Source organism: Centruroides vittatus, unplaced genomic scaffold (genome assembly GCF_030686945.1).
Source record: "Centruroides vittatus isolate TY-2023 unplaced genomic scaffold, ASM3068694v2 contig_7, whole genome shotgun sequence".
NCBI lineage: Eukaryota > Metazoa > Arthropoda > Arachnida > Scorpiones > Buthidae > Centruroides > Centruroides vittatus.
Genome location: NW_027122442.1, coordinates 3,576,012 through 3,600,437, shown reverse-complemented (window position 1 = coordinate 3,600,437; position 24,426 = coordinate 3,576,012). Strand labels below are relative to the sequence as shown.

The following is a 24,426-nucleotide window of genomic DNA, read 5'->3' as shown; positions in this document are numbered from 1 at the left end:
TTGAAGCAGAGTTTATGCAGCACTACATTTGGAAAACTGAAAGATATATGGCAAAATTTTTTAGTCTTGTAATTGAACCTTTCCTTGTAAACGATAAAATTACTGATCTTTATTGTCTATCACAAAAGTTCTAACTAAATATTATGTTACCGTATTTTATGGACTATAAGACGCACTTTTTTCTTCAAAAAATTGCCTCCAAAATTCAGTTGCATCTTATAGTCTGTAGTGTCTTATAGTCTGTAAAATACGGTATTTATTTTTGAAATTTGTTTTAAATATTAATAAAATGAAAATCTGAAATTAATTACATTTATGATATATATATATATATATTAATGTAACTTAATATAACTTCAAGATGAAAGTATTTGCATATATTCAAATTAATGGTTTCCAATTTTTACTTTTGTCAGACATTTATAAATAGAATAGAAAAACAAATTTAAATATATATATATTTATCGTTAATTTGAATATATGCAAATATTTTCATTTGAAGTTTTTGCTAATAAGATTGATTTAAATGGGTTCTTTTTAAATTTTAAATTAAATAAAATTAAATGATTTGCCTTTTATTTTAATATAATATAGAATTTTTTGAAGTTAGTATTGAATATAGAGATGATGTTTATTTAAATTATATAATATACAAATAGTCTTGTTAATTAAATGATTAAAAAATAAATAAAACAGAATTTATTTTAAATTATTTTTTTCAATTTATAATTTATATTTTTATGATTAAAAAGATATTAGAAGCTTGTCTGTATATAAAATCAAAATTTAAAGGAATTCAGTCGTGTTCTAATATTGGGTTGTTCGGAAAGTTCGTAGCGATTTTTAAGAGAAATAAAAGAAATTGTTTTAATACTAAAAATATACTTTTATTCCATTATGTATGCACCATTGTTTTTAATGACGTGTTGCCATCTATGGGGCAGCTTCATGATACCCTCTTCGTAGAACTTTCCAGTTTTTTCCGCGAAAAACTGATCCACGTGGTTTTTGCAAGCTTCCAAAGTATCAAAGTTTTTATCATGAAGGGAATTTTGTAGAGAACGGAACAAATGGTAGTCCGACGGGGCAAGGTCGGGTGAGTAAGGGGGGTGGGGTAAAACATCCCAGCCTAGTTCCAATAATTTTTGGCGTGTTCGTAAAGACGTGTGAGGTCTGGCATTATCTTGGTGAAACACAATGCCTTTTCTATTGGCCAGTTCCGGACGTTTTTCTTTAATTGCCATGTTCAGCTTATCCAATTGGGAACAATACTTATCAGAATCAATTGTTTGATTCTGTGGAAGCAGCTCATAGTACAGGATTCCTTTCCAATCCCACCAGACAGTGAGCATGACCTTCTTTGGATGAAGACCGGCCTTTGGAGTTTTTAATGGTGATTCATTTTTTTTACCCCACGATCGTTTTCGGCTGATGTTGTTATAAATGATCCACTTTTCATCACCTGTCACTAAACGCTTCAGAAAAGGGTCATTTTCATTTCGTTTTTCAAGAGAATCACAAATGGAGATGCGATCCAGTAAGTTTTTTTCCGTTAAGTCGTGAGGTATCCAAATGTCATAACGATTCACGTATCCGAGCTTCTTTAGATGTTGAAATACAGTACTGTTTGATGACTTCACTATGTCTGCAATCTCTCGAGTTGTGTAATGAGGGTTTTCATTCAATAATGCTTTGATTTGGTCCTCTTCAATAACAGGAGGTCTTCCTGAGCGAGGAGCATCTTCAAGGCTGAAATTACCCGTTTTAAATTTTGCAAACCACTTTCGAACAGTTGATTCTGATACAGCACTCCCACCATAAACATCACATATCTTTTTTGCTGTTTGTGCAGCATTTTTGCGTTTACGAAAAAAGAAAAGAAACAAGTGTCGATAATGCACGTTGTTCGCATCCATTTTTGCAATGAGCCAAATTAAACGCTATTTGAATAATCTTAACGGTTTTTTTGTAACGGACGCGTCTCAAGGTCATTTATCATAATATTCATTGGTTTGTACAATTCTAATCATTTTTGCGTCAATCGGTGTCTCAACTGTCAGCTATCAAAAATCGCTACGAACTTTCCGAACAACCCAATAAAATATTCAAATAAATTTTATATTTAGAAATTTTTAAAATTTAACTAACAAATATAAATAATATTTTTTAAATTTTGAGACTAAAAACTGTGTTTTTCAGGAATATATTGAAAAATTACTAAAATATTTATCATTAAACAATGAAAGAATAGAAGATGTAAGAAATCATCTATGTAGATTAATCTCACTTTTTCAAACATTCATATGCTATAGAGATGGAAAGTTAATTTTGTCAGTAGATGATGTTAGCAAGGTAAGATTATTTTTATATATTTTTGTGGATATATATGTATATGTGTGTAAATCAGGACTGTGGAGTTGTGTAAAAATTTTTACAAACTCCAGCTTTGACTTTGCTTTATCATTCAACTCCAAATCCAACCAGCGGTTGACTTGTTATCAAAGTAGGTCCAGGAATTCTGATGTCGTCACGTGACCTCAGAATAAAAGTTTTAATAAATAGAGTTCTAATAAAGATAGAACATAGAAACTTTTATTCCAAAGCTAAAAGACTCTTCTGAGTAATGATATAGTCAATATATAAATATGTATTTGATAATTTTTACTTTCCCGGCTGTTATATATAACAGAGGGGAAGTGTAGTGATCGGTCAAAAAATGACCTTCCCAAATTTCACATTTTTGGACTCGGGACACCTTGAAATATCAACATATGTAAAAGATTCGGGTTTTTTTCCCTTTATGTGTGGATATTAGACTGTGTGTGTGAAGCACGATTTTGTTCACCCTGTTTGAAAGCCTAATAACTTTTGTGATTTTTGAATTGAAGTCAGATTGTTTAACACAGGAGTTATTAGGCTTCAAAGTGGTTGAATAAAATTGTGCCCCCCATACACATTCTGACATCTATGCATACAGAAAATCATCGAATATTTTTGCACTTTCCTGCGTTTCAAGGCTTCCCAAGTCCAAAGAGTAAAAATCTGGAAAAGCCATTTTTTGACTGATCGTCATTCTTTTCCTTTGCCTATACTGTATAACAGCTGGAAAAGTAATATGACGACGATTCTGATTACTATTTCAAAAAATTAATTAAACATTAAAATTTGACACATCTACTTAATATATAAAAACAGTAAATACATTTTTACACAAACAAATTAGTTCAATAAAAATATTGTACATGATATATGAGTATATTAGGTAATATATAAGTAATATATGAGAATGCACATACATTAAACTAAGTCAAGAATAAGAAATATAACATGTAAACCAGTAAAGAAAAAGGTTGCTTATTTTGCCAAGTTGATTAATTTATTAATTTCCATCTCTGTTATAAACTGAACTACTTAATAAAAGAATTGTTTCTATTAAGTCACGGAAGCTCTTAAATTAGATTTAATAATTTTAAGAACAGAAAAGAAATGCTCTACTAAAACTTGGATTGGCGGCAATGCTGTATCTTGGCTAATGTCTGGATAGTGTAGTATTGCCGTTTTAATACCCAAATTTGAAGAATGGTCAATGTGATTTATTTTTTTACTAAATTTTGTAATATTTCTTTTTCTATCTGTGCTCATATTAGAACTCAAGCTTAATTTTGAGGATAGAGACAAGTTTTATAAAAAAAATTGTGAATGCTAATAACGAGTAAAATATTTATTAAGTCTGACCACACTGGAGATATGACACATGACCCCTTATATATCTCTGCCCTGTTTTAATTAAGAACCAAAATTTAATAGCATCAATGTCCCTTTATACACAAGCTATCATGCCAAATTTTGTTTATTAAACTTTACCCATTCTGAGATATTGTTTTATATCTCAGGACAGAGAATAAAGAAATTAAACAAATTAGATGCCAACACACACGCATACATAAATTTTTCCCTTTTATTTGACATTTTTATGGGTTCAAGAAATCTCCAAACGTGTAGATTTGTGAAAACTCAGTGTGTTAAATTTGGCATGATTCCAATATTTTTTCGTTTTATATACATAATAAGTTGGGAAAGTAAAAAGTAATCAGAGTCGGCAGATTTTTGACGACTCTGACTCCAACTAAAACTCCACAACTCCGACTCCACAGCCCTGGTATAAATATAAAGTGAAATAATAAATATGAATAAATTTTAAGAAAAATTAGAAGAGAAACAGAATATAATTCTTACATTTATCATTAAGATAAATGTAAGAATTAAAGCATTTTGTTCTGATTACTTGAAAACATGCATTTTTTAAAAGTTTTTTTAAATTTATGAATGGACATTTGAAAAAAAAAATTGTTTTTGCTGTAATTGGAATTGATGTTAGAAATCTTAAAAAAATCAGTACTAAGTCAAACAATCACCATTAATTAATTGGCTATTAATATGCTATAACAACCATTTGGTTTAGTATTAATACATCGGGCTTTGGGAAGTTGATATATAGAACTCAATACTCTAATAATGAGAAAATGGATATTAGTAATTATATTACTTTTAACTACTGTGAAACAAAAACAATATAATATTTTGTATAGATGGAAAAACACTTGTTGCACTATAACATTGATCATGTAACAACTGTATTTATTAATTAAGCTAGTTTAATTCATGAATAAAATTATATTTTTATATGTTGATGTATTATCATATAGATAAGATAGGTGCAGATATAACTGAAAGATAGCTGCAGTCAGTACAGTGATAATAAAATGCATATATGATAGCAGAGGATTGTTATAATTCTATCTAGGAATAACAATAATCAATGATGGATGCCAGCTATAAAATATGGAGGATATAATGTAAGAAATGGACATTTTGTGTCATATTACAACAATACAGAAGAGAATATTGGTTGAAAAAATAAATTGAATGAGAATTAAGAAATATAAAAATAATATATACAAGAACAGCTAGCTATGTAATGTTCCAAAAACTATTCTTTTTGTTTCCTAATGGGCCAAATTAGAAATTTACGTATATTCAGCAGGCCACAAAGGTACTTTAATATATATATACACACATACATATACAAGGTATAAGGAATTTGAAAAGTTCAAAATGTGAATACCAAATATATATAATTACAAAAAAATACTGTGTTATTGACAGTAAAAAAGAAATTATACTCACACAAAATAAAAATAAATTGAATGCAATTTTTGACATTGCCTTTCTTTTATAATATCAATATTTGCTGTTATGGTACTAGTCTTAATTCTAAGAATGTTAGTAGAGAGGTTGCGGCTGAAGTTCAAACATTAAACTTGACTGATGAGGGACAACAGTACGGCAAGCAGAAGCAGAAATACACGTTTGACATTTGAACTCCAAGTAAAACACATTGTGTCACATGTTTACGTCATGCACTGACTCATGAGATATTGTTGAAAAATGGCAGAACATGTTTAACAATGACAAATGTTACTAGTGAAGGTAAATAAACAAACTATTTTAAAGTGCAGTGGTGCCTCGTATAATGTACACCTCGAATAACGGTTGCTGCGAACATAGGACTTTCTGTTTGGTCGTTACATGACTCGAGCAATGGACTGGCTGCGAACACCGGACTTTCTGACATAATTGGTGACTTTCCGTGGGTGTGTTCTTTAATAGCGGTTGCTCTGCGTCTCCACTACTATGGGAGTGCGCTGCTGTTTGTAGGCATTTAGGAACAACGGTGAAAGAAAGAAAGATGGCAGCACTCGCACTATCGATAGTATCGTAATGGAGGAATCTATAATTCTAAAATATGAGCTTTTAAAGGCAAAAGAAGGTCCCAATTGTAAAATTTAACCATAAAATGGATTATTTGTTGAAAGAGCATTCAAAATAGCCATGAAAAAAATTAGAATGCCGGCTACCATTTGAAATAAATTCGTAAAGACATTTACATCACCACATGCACTAACTTGCGCTTTCACAATTTCTAAATTTTCATTCATAAAACCACATAATGGACCTGGAAATGAAACTATCTGAGCCATGGAGGACACCATGTTGCTTTCCACCATAAACTACTGCTACAAGCAGCCGTTTTTGCCGTTTGACGGCACAGACTCCCACCGGAATTTAGGAACGCATTCCGCAGGAATTTTTAAACGGATGTCACTCGCGCAGAGTTACACGGAGGATTAAAAAAATGCACCCCATGTTCATTTTTTAATGATACAGTACGGTTATTTTATGCTGCGGAACGAATTAGATATTTTAACATGTATTTCTATGGGAAAATGCGTTTTGTATAAGAGACATTTCACTTAACGGACGTGCACCTGGAATGGATTAAGTACGTTATATGAGGCACCACTGTATTTATAGAATGTTTAATAACACTAAATAATTATTTTAAATTAGTGTTGTGTCTCCTACTGTATGATAGGACTACCTCGTACTTTTGTTGAGGGAAGTAGTGGCTTATGTAAATCCGAAAACAGCTCGGGAAATTATTTTTAGAAAATTTACAAACGTATTACGCCATTGATGCTATGAAAGAACAAACCTACTCCTACAGAATTATGATAAGCTATTACATATGTGAATTTTATAGGCACTTCACATCACTTGCAAAAAAATTGAATAATTAAATAATTTCTGGATTAAAATCATCTTTTTCTTTACAATATTATTCATAAATGCTTAAATTATCATTATTTTTAAAAAATATGTCATAATTTTAACTCCAAACACAAAAAAATGAAGAAGTTTAGGCCAAACTTTCACTCTCCATGCTAGACGTAGCGAACGCCATTATTGACCTTCTAGAATTGCCAGATGGTGGCACTCGATGTCCGCAACCTCTCTTGTTAAATGGAAATCACTCATCCTATCTCTTTTAGCAATTTTGATATTTTTCATGCCTGAAAAGAATCATTTACAACACTGTACTATCCCACATGCATACATGCATAACAGCTCTCGCCTCTTTATTTATAATTATAGTTATATCTGATTGTAAGTAATTAATAACATATTATGTATTAATTACAATGTATATACATGTTTATTTTTCTATACTGACTAAATCGAAGGTCTTCAAATAATAAGAATTATACAGTATAAATCCTAAGTTTAAATATAAGTTTGTGTTTGTGAGTTTGAAATTTATGAGATTTAATGAGAACAATGTCATTTGCAAAGCAAAACTACAGTAGAGCATCGATTATCTGAATCAGTTGGGGACTGGGGTTGTTCGGAAAGTCGATTTTTCGGATAACTGATTACGTATGCAAAAATACATTATTAATATAGTTTATTAGTATATCCTAATAATAGTTTATTAATATATCCCATGTTGAAATTTTTCTCCGTTGCATGTCACTATGCGTTGAATTTTGGTCGATGTTAAGCCTAACAAAAATTTTTAATAATAATCGTGGCTATTGTATCATTAAAAATTATTTCTTCATTTTGTACAAACAAAATAAATATATTGAAAAATATAAAACAAAAAAATTATACTTTAGAAGTTAATCTAGTATCAAAAATGTTCGATTCAGCATGACACGTCCCAACACAGTCCGACTGGAATGCTTTCGGTTAACCGATGTTTCAGTTGATTAATGTTCAGATAATCGATGCTCTACTGTATACATTTGATAAATTGCAGCTATTAAAGGTTTTCTATTTGATATTTATAGGGACGATCCATTCATAAATATCTACAGTACTTTATCTTGTTATACATTGTAATTAATAATTGTTTTTGTATCATTTATTTGAAATTATATTGTTAACATGAAACACAATGTAGTAGATAAAAGATTTTTAATGACTTTTTTACGAATTAATTTAGATTTTGTTGAAAATATTGAATCAAAATATTCAAATTAATTGTATGAACGATGCTGCAATTCAGATTGCAATAACATTAATCAGTCATCATTACACAAAAATACCCGGAGGAATATTAAATAAAATCATTCGTTCTGTAAGTATTAACTCAAATCTTATTACAAAATAGATAAAAATTTTGTAAATTGAAGAAATAATAATAATTATTATATTTTTTTATAGATATATTCTGATAATGTGTCTCAAGACTTAATTTTTAACTTTACGAGGAATATGTTTTCTTATTGTCTTTTTGAAAAGGTAATATTTTAGTTTTAATGTCTTGATAATAAAAAATTTGTTTTTAAATATTAACAAAATAGTCTAATTGACAGTGTTTGAATAGAATCAATATCAAAAATATCAAATCAAAGGCAATTACTAATTAACTAAAGTTATGCAAATAAACTAGGATATTAAATGATAATGAATTAACAAGATCAAAATATCTTGGTTCTAGGAGTCATCTACTTTTCTTATTGATTCAGATCTTTCTGATGGTTAGTATCTATTGTCAGAATTAAATAAAAAAAACAAGAATAATATGTGAAAATAGAATAACATCGTATCTGCTGGTTATGAATTTTACTAACTGGTCACAAAGTTTTCTTAAAAAAAATATATATGAAAAAAATAATCATCTACACTTATCAATAACTATTGCTGCACATTTGGTATGCATTTCATACCTAGAAATTAGGTGTAAAACTATCATTTTATAAATCAGCCACCTGAACAACAGATATGTGTGAATACTTTTTAATATAAATATAATTTATGTATTTATTTTTAACAAATGCAAAATGAAAAGTTATAAAGATTCTGATATGAATATAGAACTTTTTCATATACAATAAAATTAGTGTAAACTGGAATCACTTTGTATCAAATTATTTTTTCCATTTTGAATAGGTTTAGGTAGTTTTGTTTTTTTTTACTTTATTTTTAAACTACACGAGATAAATGTCACACAGTTATGTTTATTTTTTTATACTAAAATCACTTTAACATACATAAAAAATTTTATTACTAGGCTTAATTTAAATTAATCTAATGTGATCCCAGCTAAAGATGGTCGTATTCAAATGTAAGAATTGAAAAGTATTCAATTATAATATGTTCTTAATGTCCCTGAGAACTAGTGTTAGATATTCAAATATTTCTCAGATGCACTCTGTATGAGCTCACACACCAGCAAATGATCAATTCAAGTATCAAGAACTTATAAAACATAAGTTCTTGATATTGGAATCACTTTGTATCAAAGGTCTACCATTGAAAATTCTAATCACATTACAGCAATACAGAAAAAATTATTCTGTGATCTAACTTCTCCAGGAATTTTAATACTCTAATTAATCATTTACTTTAATTCCTGTAATTATTAACATGTTAATCAACTTGTTTTTGAATACTCAGTATTATTCCATACAAGGGAAATTGGCAGTACTGTTACTTTATTCTCATTATTTTCAAAAATTACATTTGTTTCTTGTTTTTGAGAACTTGTTTTTCACAAACTATTCTTTAACATTCTCAATTCATAAAAATATTTGATTTTGTCTCTGGTTATTTCCAACAAAGAATAATAATAACAATGATCCGCATTCAAAAGAGAGATTTTCATGGTAATGCAAACCATGTTCATTTGTGGGACCTTAAAAGAATGTCAGTTGGACCAGAGCTTCTTAAAGTAAGGGCTACAGTATGCCACAAGGGTGCCAGGAACAAAAGCTATATTTTCATTAAATAAAACTGCTTTTGGTGTAATGTAATCACATTATTTTATAAACTGTTTATTTTGAAAGTGGTGTGAGTCCCTTTTTCAAAAAAATTGAGAAATTATGTAATTTATATAATTTACATATAATTTAGTGTGAACTTTTTATTTATAAACAATTCACACTTAGTATTTTAAAATAACCATATGCTTTGATCAATTGAAAATTCATCAGTAAATGATATTGCTTAACCATTAATTATGAAAGCAGTGTAAATCCATTTTTTGCACTCTAATTAAGCACTTATGAGCTGTCCACAAATTATGTCCACATTTTTCTTAAAATTTTTATTTCCCTCTCCCTCTTATCCCAGTTTGTCGAAGTTTTCGTAACCTCTTCCCTTCTTCGGACATCCAACATAACTCGATCCTCTGTTAAAATCTTAATCACTTTATGAATGATAGATACTCATAAGCAGAAAGGAAACATACAAGAAATTTTGAAATAAATATAATAAAATGCATAAACTGTATAAAATTTAATGAAATAAACAGATGTCCACTGATCCTCAACCCCCTTCCTCTTGTCTGACTTGTCTTAACCTCTCTCTTTCAGTGTAGACATCATTTATGGACTTCCCCTTATATAAGAGGGGTACAACTATGAATTTTACCAACAAAAGCATAATTTGATGGAATGGAAATAGATGGAATGAAAAAAATCCATATAACGAGCCTAAATAAAAAGCAGTGTCTCATGATAAGCTCATAATAATGATTAATTTATCCTAAAATAGTTAAACAATAAGTAAATATTTTTAATGTTGAGAATAAACAACACTACTTTATTTTTTGTTATTATTTATAAACAAAATCGGAATAAAACACAATGTATTTCGAGTGAAATTGAATTTCAGATAATTAAAATTTAATGACTTTTACAGTTCAATAATTATGAAAGTGATTTACAACCCAGAAAGAATATATCGGTTTAGTTAAATTCACATAGAAGTCATTTATGGAATCAACTCACATATTTCGAAATTTATAGAAACAGTGTCAAACTTAGTACACTTTATTTATATTTTTGAATCAACTAAAATGCAAATCTTTAAATATCTCAAAAGAAGAAAAAACGACTTACGCCACTTTCAAAATAAATGGCCCGTACGATATGGAAAAAACTGAAAATAAAAAAATGATTATGCAGTGGAAATAAAAAATATTACACAGAGGTAAAATTAAACAAATTTTCCTCAATGAAACAGGTCATGAGATATACACAGTTGGCTACGAGTTATAACTGTTCTCTGTCCTCAGGGGACTGTGACTTTAAAAAGTTTAAGAACAATTGAGTTTGATGGTCCAAATTTAAAACATTGAGTTTCATGCATTTATCTGCACTTAGATAGCAGGGTGATATTTCTCATGTGAATTGTACATGCACAAAAAGTTCACTGCACAGATAGTAGAAACAGACTGCATATCATTTGAAAAAATTAACACTTGCAATCATGCAAACAAGCTATAAAGTTAATAAAGCACTTATTTAGTTCCAAAAATGATCAAATCTGAAAAGTATACAGAAAAAAAATCATAAACACATAAAATATGCATTATTGCACAACCTTAATTTGATCTACTTGAACTCAACACAACATTCAACATCATCACATTTAAGAGAAAAACATGTGCATGCATACAAGTCTGGGGCTTAGTCACAAAAACTTGTTTCGGTTTATGGATTTTTCTTACAATTCAGTAGACATTCTATATAATATATTCTTAAAATTAACGTAAATGGAATAAAACAGTAATGAATAAATTATTTACTTTCCTGGCTGTTATATGCAACAGAGGAAAAGTATGACTAATAGTCATTTTTTGACTATTTGTCATACATTTTTACATTTTTGGTCTCAGGACCTTGAAACGTCAAGAAGTGCGAAAAAAAGTTTGGGTTTTTTTCTCTATGAATGTTAGTTTGCTTTATGTCAAAACTTTTTGAAATTTTGCAAGGAGATTTTTTTTATTAGGGGGATTGATGCTAATAAATTTTTGTGGTTAAAGGTCAAGGGGTGGGAGATAGAGGAGAGGTCAGGTATCAGATCTCAAGTGGGATTGAATTTAATGAAGATTTTACTTGTTATTAGCAGCCATAATTTTTTTTTTTTTTATAAAATTCATGTCTAACTTTAAAATTAAGCTTTTTGCCATTTTACAATAATTAATAATGTAAAATTTTTTAAATGTAATATCATATCAGATGGTGCCACTTGCAATTTTAAAAGTTTTTTGCTGGGAAAGTTATGCAACTCATTACTGGATTTTCTCGAACGGTGTTAGTAATTTATACCCTAGGTCCATTTCTTCACTCTTCTTGATATTAAACTATCTGTAGTCAAAAAATCATGGGCTATTGTAAATCTGCTAACTTTATCAGAAATTTATTATCAGGTTTTTATCTTAACTGTTTATTATCCCATCTTCTGCATCTTTCTATTATAAGCAGTCCCCAAGACTGCATTATTCTGTAATTATTAATTACTGTTGTTATGTAACATGATGCATTTAGATTAAGATTCACCAAGACACACACTGCTACATGGAAGTGATACTGTTCTTTAATATGTTGTGTTTTAATATCATAACCAACACCAACAAGAACATTGATTGAATTTAACAATTGTTCATCAATATAGATCATTAATTGTTGGATACCGTGGATTCATCAATAATTCACAATTTTGTCTCACTGTGTAAAGTTTTACTTTTATCAGATTACACAGTTATCATTTCCTGTAAGTAAATGTGTGTTCTCATTGCTTTGTATTCAAATTAATAGCTATTGTTAAAATGCACATTGAACTAACAACTAGTAACATCTAATATAAAACTAATATAATGGTTTGAATGGTCTTGCTCTAAAAATATTAATGATAATAAATATAAACACAATCATTCACAAAGATTTTAAAATTAAATATAGTTTATCTTTACTGGAGTAAAATTCTCATTTCCATAACCTGTTACCGGTGCATTACATATAAAAAATACAGTGAATGACAAACGTTTTTGAACTATTGCAAAGTTCTTCTTCAGGTCAAATAGTTTTGGAATGCTTGAAAATCAAACGTAAAGATTTAAAACGAAATCAAATGTCATTTCGATGAAATCTGTTTCGCCGGGCATGCGTGATCATGTGTTGATGGATACAATTACCAGTCGGCTAGGACCATCTTAAATGGCTAGAAGCCATAGCCATTTACAAAGCCAGTTGAGAGACCACCTGCATCAACCGGAAGGACGAGCTTAATTTGTCACTAGCCTGGCAGGCACTTATAGATGCCAACCCGTAATTATATCCATCAGCACACGATCATGCATGCCCGGCGAAATGGATTTCGTCGAAATGACATTCAATTTGTTTTAAATTTTTACGTTTGATTTTCAAGCATCCCAAAACTATTTGACCTGAAGAAGAACTTTGCGATAGTTTGAAAACGTTTGTCATCCACTGTATTTTTTTATATGTAACGCACTGGTAACAGGTTACAGGAGTGAGGATTTTAAAATTTATTTTATTAATGCAATAAAATTTATAATTTTAGGATATCTTACCATCATTATTAACATACTGTGAACAAAAATTAGAAATAGAAAGTATTGCAGAAGAGCAAGCAGTATTATTGATTTTAACAGAATTTTTATGTACTAAATTACCATCTGTTTTTCTGGAAAAAGAGATATGTTCCGTTGCAAGTCATACATTACTCGGGTGAGTATATTACTGGCAGTTTTTTATATTTTATTATAAGTTATTATTGTTTAATTTTAATATATATATTTTTTTGTACTTTTTCGTAATTCTAGGCCAAAAAACAGTTTCAATAATTTGGTTGTAAAATATTTATCCATTTCAAAAATTCAATTGATTAAAGAACTCCCTAAAGTTTGGAGTGCTTTAATTTGTCTTCCATTTGTCAAGTAAGAATGTTTATATTCTAATTATTTCTCTTCATAAATGTGAAAGAATTTTAAACTTTATTGATAGATATTTTTAATCAAAACTTTTTTTTTTAAGGAATTTAAATTTAGAATCATCAATTGCATTTTTATTAACTCTGGCTGATGTATTGTGTAAAATGTGCTTAGAAGAAAACACAGAAGAAAGAGAGTCATTGTCTTTTATTTTATGTCATTGTTTAAATTGTTTATGTAAACTGCAAGCTGGTGGTATTGTTTGTGCTGTGTTTAGTTCCAGATTTTTCATTAATTTAATGAAGTAAGTATTATTATTATTGTTATTATTTTTCTAAAAATAAATATTTTATAAATATGTGACAGTCTTGCTAATCTAACGTATAAACAGGGATTGGAACAGTGTTGGATTAGGGAGATTGTTGGATTATTGGAAGTAAAGCAAATTTAATGGTTTAATTATTTGGAAAGAAAGCATTTGTTTATTTTCATGATATTAGTAAGTTCTATTAATCAAACAGAACAGCAAGAAAATGTAAAAGAGAGTAATTACTTTGAGCACTCTAAGATGGCAAGCTTAATAACCTCTAATATTGTTACTAAGCTTGTTCAAGCTCAGAATCAATATTATGCTATGTTTAGTGGGAACTGTTCAAATTTAGTGGGATCCTTGACTATGACATTGTAACAGTGTCAGTGATACCAGAAGTTGATTAGGGTTGGATCATTGGGCATATGAAACTAGCATACAGCCAGATTTCTTAGTTTGTGTTCTATTATGAATTGAATCACTTAAAAAAGATTTTAAAAAATTATAGATTTTCATATAAAAATCAAAAAGTGCTTTTATGGAATATTTTTTAGATAAACTCATCAGAATCTATAAATAACAAAAAGGAATTGTTTCAGCTAATATTGCATCAATAGAGTTGTTTCAATGTCTATGTTTTGAATTCATTTACCAGTCAATTGCAAACCACTATGGAAGAAGATTACAAATCAGTGTCTAAGAGACTGATTTCTTCAAAAAGAAAAAGGGTTTTCAAGCTTTGACAGTGTTGACAATTTAGAAAGCAGACTGAAGCTGGTACCCTACTGGTTGGAAAACCAAAAATTATTGAACAACAAGTAGTATCCAATAGACAAAGTAGAATGAGGGAACATTTGAAAACTCAAGTGGATTTTCAAATATCAACTTAAGCCATACAAAAAATCGGATGCCTTACCAAAAACAGTGGAGGTACAAGAAGAAATAGAGGTCATTTCTGAGATTTATAACCTTAGATATAAAAGACATAAGTATGTCTCCTGCATCAACAGGATCAAAAGTTGACCAAAATCTGTGATGAACTAGATACTGTTTGCAGAGAAATAATTACCAAGGCTTGACAGGTGGCCAAACAGTCAATGGATAAGTTCTGGAAGAAAAGATCAATAATAAAAGTGTGTCTAAAGTTGACTGTAGATCACAGATCCTGATTTGGAACTAGCTGATCACTATTAAATAAAGGAAAGTCTCCACAATTATATAAAAATAGAAGTACATCAATGGACTCAAACTGCATTTGATTGAAATACAAACTGTCAAGCAAAGGTTAGAATGATAATGCAAAATGAAGGTCTCCCAATAGAACTAAGATTTACCTTTTCATTGAAGTAGTTGCTGCCTAGGCTCTTCACCTTTCCAAAAACATAAAAATGGCTGATTTTCCTGGTAGTAGAGAAGCAATGGTTTCCAACAATCAGAGTAGATGCAAAGTAATTTGCCTAGATGTAGATGATTAAACTGCCACTTTCATGATAATTTTAACAATTATTAAATGGTAGCTTAACTGCCTACCTTTACATCAGACTAGAGGAATAGTTTGCCCAGTTTATCGACTCTATCTTAAGCAAAGTGGCATTACTAGCCCAGAGGAGGTCACTAAGAGGTTAAGGGAAAACAAAGAATATAATCTGCTCAATGTCCTCGATTGTAAAAGTTTATATCTCTCTCTAAAATTAGAGGCAGTGTATTTCCTAACCATCAAGAAGCTATATGAAGTTTTCAAGAAGAAATGGAGAGAGCTTATCAGATATGATACAGATAGTGGTTTACTCTTCATATTTCATCTATAAAGGACATTTCTACAGTCAAACGCTAGGTGCTTCGATAGGATCACTGGTCACTTATGACTTTGCTGAGCTATATTTAAGCTTTCTAGAAGCCTCTGTGACTAGAAAATATAAAACTAATATACTAGCACTTTTTATATATGTGGATGGCTTCTTGATAGTGTGGAAAAATAAAGATTTTATAACAGATGCGAACCAAAACCCAATTTGGGTGACCCTGGAAATTGATCAGTTTGACAGGAGGAAGGTGAACAACCTCAATTTATCAATGTGTTGAAAAAGAAAAGTTTATCATGTTGGTGTATCGAAAATCCACCACATTTCCTTCTTATATCCATTTTATTTTCCTGGCTCTGTTTTATATAACAGAGGGAAAGTATGATGATCAATAAAAAAAATGACTTAAATAACTACTCACCACATTGAAATTACTTAAAATAACTACACACACAGAACCATTTACAGTGTGATAACGAAACATTGAAAAAAATGGAAAAAACAAACATTTTCGAACCCCTTCTGGGCTCTGCATCAGGTTCTTAACTGTTCCTAGATGGATATTTGATTAACGAATGCCATTTAACTAACAGGTCAATTGTAAGTTCAAAATGATTTACAAAAAACTAGGTCGCGTATGCACAACAAGTCGGCCTGTCTGGATACTACGAGCGGCTAGAGCATGCTGTGAATCAACTCTTGCCGGGCCAATGACAAAACCATCTCCTCTTTAAAATTTATGCACGTGGTTGTGATGGAGGATTTAAAGATGAACATAGCTTCTAACCATTTGAGGTCTTCATTGGGATGCGCAGTGAATAGGAGATTGGCCCAGGTGAAGTCGGCTATTATGTCTGGATCTGTAACAATATAAAGAATTTTATATTATTACTGACTTCCCAAGGTTTTTACATTTTTGGACTTGGGACCTTGAAACATCAAGAAATACAAAAAAATTGTTTTTCTGTATGTATGGATGTTAGTGTATGTGTATGGGAGATACAATGTTCACCTTCTTTTCCTTTTTAACTCCTTTTTAACTCCTGTGCTTTTTGTTGAAAATTTCTGAAATTTTTCAGGGAGATTTGTTAATTAGGGGGATTGATGTTGTTAAATTTTGGTGGTTAAAGGTTGCAGGAGTAGGGAGATAAAGGAGCATAGTGTGTCATATCTCAAGTAGGGTCTGACTTAATGATTTAACTTGTTACTAGTATTTACAATTTTTTCAAAACTCATCTCTACCCTCAAAATTAAACCTTTTGCCATTTTATAATAGTTATAAATAGTAATAAATATAAAAAGTTTTTTAAATAAAATATCATAATAGATGGTGCCAAACACAATTTTAAACATTACCAGAAAAGTTAAGCAACTAGTTGATGGATTTGTTATTCTGTAAATCCATTCTGGTACAGAGTAGTAGCCTTTAGATCCCTTCTCACAAGGATCTAGTTATATTTATCCAATGACAGAAGTTATAAGACAGAGACCAAGATTATTAGAAAAATTTCAAGAATTCACTGCATACCACTGAAGTTGTTAGGAAATTTAATGAAGAACATACCAAAAAAAGACAACAGTCAGTGAAAGAGAACAAGGGACTATGGGAGATGAAACTAGTCAAAGTCATGGGGACTATCATCCTAAAAGTACTTAGCCCTCGCCTTGAAAGAACAGATGCTAGGATTAATTCATATGCCTCTGTGTCCTTATTGTGCAGATTAGTATGTAAAATGTCTACAAGGACTTATTTTATTAACAGGCTATATTATACTGGTGACCTGGTTCAGCAAAATTTAAGAAAAACTAATCAGAAAAAAAACAGTCTTTATTTTTCACCATATTTTACATACCAGATGCTAGGATTATTGTAGCCAAAACCCACAATTTACGAGAAAATCAAGAATTCAAAAGATCTTTTAAGACAGACAGATGAACAGCATATACAAATATAATGTACTTCTTGACTATGAAGACAAGACATTATATATGCAGCACTTGCTGCCTGCTAGTGGACAGAAGAAAAGAGTACTGGAAGGACCAGTAAAAGAGAAGAATTAATATAGTTCTTGTTGAAGAACTAATCATAAACAGGAATGCAAAGGTGACATGAAAAGGATGCACGTTGTTATTTTAGGCACAACAATATAAGGACAACTGAAGAATTAGCAATAGCCAACAGTATAATTCTGACTTTAAATAGAAAACAAGGAGGGAAGTAGTTTGACCCGTGGGTTTGGCTATTGAAGATGGCCAACAAGCAGACAGACAGAATGGGGAGGATAAAATATAGCAGAATCTTCAGTCCAAGCAAGATGCATAATCATTTAATCTTAGTCATAATCATTGTAGGTTCATTCAGACTCATATTGGGTGAGCTGGATAGCAAGACTTAACATATCCATGATTTACTGCACATGAAAAATTGTTGTTGTATTTGTTGTTGCACAAAATCTGTGGTGATTTTCTTATTAAGCATCTTAATATACTCAAGAAATTATAGTCACTTTGTGTATGTTGTCATAATAAAATTTTCATAACTCTTGAAAATAAGTTTTTTTGGTTAATGCTACCTACAGGGTTCCTACGCACCTGGAAAGTCAGGGAAAGTCAGGGATTTTCATTAGTTTCGGAAAAAGTCATGGAAAGTCAGGGAATTTGTCGAAAACTGTCAAAAAGTCAGGGAATTTGTCTCCTTAACTGCCTTGTTGATTTCGTTTGCTGAATATGGCTGACTAAGCGTAGCCATCTGCAGGCGGCAAGAAGTAATGCTGCAATCTTTAATAAGAAAATATACCAGAATCCATTTTGAATCTGAAATGGCTCTTTTCATCGTTCTGAAGCCATATAATTTTACAGTTGTGGATTAATAACAGGATAAACTACTATTATGTAATAGTGTTTAATTTTTAATTTTAATAATTCAGCAATTATAAAAAGAGGAATTTGTTAGTTAGAATAAAAAATAACTAATTAAAAATTAGTTTACAAACTTTTAAAACTTGAAATCGTAATTTATTAGATTGTTCACTTCAAAATAGCTAAATAGATCAGTAAAAATCCGTGATTTAATTGTTTTTCACGTTTAAAACATTACTATACAACATAAAAAATTATAAATAGCTACCCGACATTTACAGTAAAATGCTGGCGCCGACTAGTAGTTTTTTACATTTGTTGTTACAACTTTCCTTGAAAAGAACTGTACTGCAAGCGTATTTTTCCCCCTCTCCCGTTAATTTCCGCAACTTCGATACATAGTTTAATAATTAGTTTAACAGAAATGATGTTGGGTAACAAATATCCACTGATTTTGGCAAATTTAGGCATCATACTTGTAATAGATATACTGTAGTTATCGTTTTGAAAATCATCTAGGTAATCCGATAGTTTAACCAATGTTAACTTGCTTATAATTAATTATAAATTTAAAAAGCTGGTAAATTTTAAAAAAATTAATTAAATTACTAAAAAATTAAAATAAATTTGATTATCTTTTGTGCGAAACAACAACAAAACAATTTTTATAGTTATGTTGCAAAAGAAAAAGATTTGTAGTTACGATTCTATGCGCCGAACTTCTATATTTTATTAACATATAATTGTAATTTCGTTTGATGTTTATTTCTGTACACTCAAACCTGTTTTTGTGCGGTATATGAAAATTTCAATCAAATTGGAACATAATTGACTTCTGTAAAATTTTTTAAAACTCTATTGGATGTTTTCTATGACATCAAGTTTTTTCATTTTTTATTAAGTAAAATTTTTTTCTCTTACCTTTTTTTCGGTCCCCTCGTATTTTAATAGCATAAAAATCAGAAATATTGTGTTAAATGTAGACTGCAGGTGTGAAATTTCACGCCTTGTTAAATGAAAGAATAACACTTCCTGCAGCTATATTTATCAAATAAAAGTATTTTTAACAATTACTTTTAACTTTTTATATAGTTTTTCTGTAAAACCACTTTTTGGGAGGGTGTTTATTTCGTGGGAATTATTTCCCGGCAAATTTTTTAAATGTTAGATTCGTATTTAAGTGGAAACAATTGATATAAAAAATAAACTTCTTAGAGGATTTTTACCCCATTAGGGATTGCAGAAAAAGGCCCAAGGAGTTAAAAAAGCAATTCCTAGTTATTTCGTACGATTTTGAGTTATTTTCCACGTGAGGCTTTTTTATGTGGTCCCTATTCATCGCATAAAAAAAATACTTTTTTGTGTTGCGAAAACTATTTTTTATAGCTACTCGTGAAGTTTCCTGCGATTTTTTTTTTTTTTTTTTTTATGTGGTCCCTATCCACCGCACAAAAACAGGTTTGAGTGTATTTATTTTATTTTATTTAAATTCTATACATTTTAAGAATCCTAATTTTCGTAATACTATGACGTCATAGGAATACAAGTCTCACTAAAATAGAAAAACGTAAAAAAATTAAATTATTAGATGAAAAAAAGGAATGAGTAAAAATTTTTTTATAGAAACTTGAGAAATAGTCAAGACAGTGCAGCTCTCAAGATCGATCATTTGGATTGGAGTTGAATTTTCCATTGTTTGAAAAGATGATGAATACTTCTGTGAACTCTGATTCTTCGATTGACGTAAGTAAATCGGAGAATCCATTAGATCCCCATCATAAAGCTGGGTGATGGTCCGAAACCAATCCAGGGAACGATCGAGGGCTACCTTTTCCTTCCACAAATTAACAGTTGCCTTTCAAAAGGAGGACTTTTCTAACTCAGGAAAAACACGAGTGATATATGTTAGTGCTAGACATCAAACAGAAATCAAATGAACTTTCCTTTCCGGATTGTTCACTGAACATTGCTCCGGATTCCACTACTGCCACTATGAACTTAAGACGAGAAACGAAGACAACTTTAGCTATATTGTAAGCATATTTTTACAATAAACGGGTTAAATGGTAAAGAGGTGTCTTCGTCCGTCTGTACCATGTTTCCCACATACTTATTAGTCCCTCGACTTTCCTGACGTTGGGAGAATTAACTTTATCCCCTTTATTTTCCCAAAGGGAAAGAGTCATCATATCTCACAAGCGAAACGCAAAGTTTCAAATCTTATGTTCTAATTGACATTTGAAATTATGTTAAACCTGAGGAAGGCTATTTAAGATTGCTGAAAACATTAGTTCATTTATTAAAATTTGCTATAAAAGTGAGAAAGATGGTTTGTGATATGATTTGCAATAATTATAAGATTTGTAATTAAGGGTTAAAATAGATAAATTTTGTCTGCATTCTTAAGAAAATTTTATGCAAAGACAAAATTTAATGCGAAATTAAATAATAAATAAAAATTATTAAAAATAATTATTAAAACTCTGGCCTTTACACTGAAACCAAAATCAAAATGGCGGCAACGAAACATTTTTTTTTCTTTTAATGAGTTGCCAATTCAGCTAATTTTTTGCTAGATTTAGTGGATTTGTTAGAGAAGCTATAGTAAAAACTTACACCTATCCCTCTTTATATACAATCTATTTTTACGCCATTTTGAAATAATGTGGTTGACAAAAGAAAACTATTTCTTTTTTTACATGATCGATTTTTTTATGAGGGAACAAATGCTTTATTTGAAAATTTTTAAATTTAACTTTTTGTTAAAATTATGTTGCTGTTTAAAAAAAGTTACTCTTTTTGTTGAAAGATTTTAAAATTATGTGTTTCTAAGTCAAGAGTTCATTTTAAGTACAGTACAGTACTATTTGTATATCAAAGAATACTGTTTGTTGATTTTATGCTATCTTGTATTTACTAGATTTACATACAAATAATATTGATAAATGATGATAAAATAAAAAGCTCATGTTTCATTTGTAAATTGCTTATTTTTTCATTACATTGAAGTTGTGGATTCTATCATACATTTTTCTACAGGATGTATGCATACTGTATTTTTTTAATGTGGCAGTCTTTGAAACATACAACTAGGCAAAAAGAGGGATAGATATACTCGATGTTCGCAGTAAATAAAATGCTGTTTTATTATGTCGATATTCCACACCGTAAGAAATGTGAGGGTCAGGGAATTTGGACAAAGTTGGTCAGGGAAAATCAGGGAAAGTCAGGGAATTCAAAACAAAAATTTGAGTAGGAACCCGTACCTATAATAGAAGAAAGGAAACAGTGGGGACGCACGTTCTAACCTATTCTAATAATTTTGTTGGTAATAATTATGGTAATTTATTAGAATAGGTTAGGTTAGGTTAGAACGTGCGTCCCCGCTGTTTCCTTTCTTCTATTTGCTGGAATCAGAGACGAGCCGCCATTTTGAAACCATAGGTAACATTAACCATTTTTTTTTATTTTACTGTAAGTTATCTCTTCCAGTTTTAATTTTGAATTTTATATTGTTACTGAAAAATTTAAAGTATTCTCATATGTAATTAATATGTTTCATAAATAAGAAGTCAGACATAACATTTAATGAATAAATGCTTTAAAATTTTACTATTTGGCAATGTTAATTTAATATAATATAAATATAATTATTAATATTTTGCAGACAGAATTCTAAAAGCATCAACTCTTTATTATTATTTGATGTATTTCTGACTTACATTCATAAATTTGATAAAAGTGTGCCCTTACATGAATTACATGAAGTATTTGAAATTCTTCTATCCAATTTGATGTCTCCATATCACATTGTAAGATTTTCATTATAAAATTGAATTTTTAATATATACAGTAGAGCATCGATTATCCAAACACCGATCAACCGAAACATCGGTTAACCAAAATCATTCCATTTAGATTGTGTCGGGACATGTGTCGTGCTGAATCGAACGTTTTTGACACTAGATTAACTTCTAAAGTATAATTTTTTTGTTTTTATATACATAATTTTGTTTGTACAAAATAAAGAAATAATTCTTAATGATACAATAGCCATGGTTATTATTATTATTATTATTATTATAAAGATTTTCGTTAGGTTTAACATTGACAAAAATTCAATGCAAAGTGACATGCAATGGAGAAAAATTTCAACATGGGATATATTAATAAGCTATTATTGGGATATGCTAATATACTATATTAATAATGTATTTTTTCGTACATAATTGGTTATCCGAAAAGTCGATTTTCCGAACAGCCCCAATCCCCAATTGATTTGGATAATCGAAGATCTGCTGTACTTCATTATTGCTTGAAATAAAATTTTAAATCTATTAATTTAGGTTCGCTTTCTGACTCTTAAAATCTTCAATAAGTTATCATTGTTAGGAATTATAAAAGAGGTAAGGTAACTTAACAGATTTTTTTAAATGTATTTTTTGTTTTTATTATTAAATTTTTTAATGTATACAAGTCAATAAATTTGTTAAAAATTGTTTAGAATGTCATAAAGTTTGTATTAGAAAGTAAAATAACTAAAACGTAGCAGTCACCAGAAGGTGCCTGACAGTCTAGGACAATGGAGTATCCGGGAACACTTCCCTTACATTCTGTATCAAGTGCTACGATATTAAGTTTCATACTCTGTCAATATATTTAGTGTCCCAATTAATGCAAAGTTTATGTATTATATTTAGAATGTTAAAATATATTTTTTTAAATGCTTATTTATTTCTAAAATCAATAGATAAAAAGTAGAGTACATATTAAACAAGTGTAATGTTGATATTATTTTATATTAGTTTAAACTAATGTAAAAAAAGATGAAAAAATATGAACAGTACAGAAACTGGATAATAATAATAATAATAATAAAGAAAACAAAATCAAAATCTTTAGGATAAACGAAAAATATTTAATGATAAACATTTTTGATAGCTTTAGCTGTCATCATCAAGTTAAATAAGTTTGAAAAAGAAATGCAGATGAATTGAATTCCATAATTTAAAGGAAGAGTCATCATCTGATGAAAAAAAAAATTTAGAAAGAAAACAAAATGGAAGAATGATCAATAGTGAGGTTGAGGCCGAAGTTTTAAACGCAAAAATGTGCAAGTCGGACGTTCAGCACTGCTTTCCTGTAAGCCTAGAAGTTTGACAATGGTGTTTGGAAAGTCAGTAGAATCATGCTTGACATTCCAAACGCCATTGTCAAACTTCTAGGCTTACAGGAAAGCGGCACTGAATATCTGACATACACATTTTCGCGTTTAAAACTTTGGCCTTAACCTTGTTAATAAGTAAAATCTACCCAGACTTCTGTTCAGTCTTTACTTCCAACCTATTAATTAAGAAGATATAACCACACAGGTGATTTGTTTTACCAGTTGAGGATGACTACATACTCACAATCCTCTATGGCATTCGGCTCACTTTAAGCTTATTTACTCTAGCAAAAGTATATATAAACTGAACAATTATTTATTGTGACATCATTATAATGCTGAGCTACAATTCTTCTATAAATAAGTTTTTTATGATAAAAATAAAAAGAAATAAAGATGTTGCTAATATTTTTGAGCAAGATCAACAAAAAAACTCATAAGAAGATGATACTTTGTAGAAATAAAATGCCCTCGTTTAACTAAAATTAATATTAATGTTTAAATACAGTACTTTTAATTGTGATTGTTAGTTAATTGTTGATTGGAAATAAATTATCAGATTGATTTAATAAACATATTTCTCTTAGTGACAGAAAAGATTAGTATACTTTTGCTAACTTTTCGAACCTAACCCTATGTTTTGCATTAGTTTTGTTTTTCGTAGCACAGATTTGCATAACATGGCACTTTTTCAGAATGC

General features: G+C 29.7%; 1 protein-coding gene across 1 annotated transcript in view; it reads left to right on the top strand.

Moving 5' to 3' along the window:
* LOC136980413 (small subunit processome component 20 homolog) overlaps nucleotides 1-24,426 on the top strand; it is a 132,045-nt gene that overhangs the window by 29,024 nt on the left and 78,595 nt on the right. The window contains exons 10-17 of the mRNA XM_067276519.1: nucleotides 2,200-2,352; nucleotides 7,850-7,984; nucleotides 8,071-8,148; nucleotides 13,219-13,385; nucleotides 13,466-13,594; nucleotides 13,692-13,892; nucleotides 22,227-22,371; nucleotides 22,906-22,965. Of these exons, the coding sequence (XP_067132620.1) occupies nucleotides 2,200-2,352; nucleotides 7,850-7,984; nucleotides 8,071-8,148; nucleotides 13,219-13,385; nucleotides 13,466-13,594; nucleotides 13,692-13,892; nucleotides 22,227-22,371; nucleotides 22,906-22,965 (1,068 nt within the window). The remainder of the gene's footprint in view (nucleotides 1-2,199; nucleotides 2,353-7,849; nucleotides 7,985-8,070; nucleotides 8,149-13,218; nucleotides 13,386-13,465; nucleotides 13,595-13,691; nucleotides 13,893-22,226; nucleotides 22,372-22,905; nucleotides 22,966-24,426) is intronic.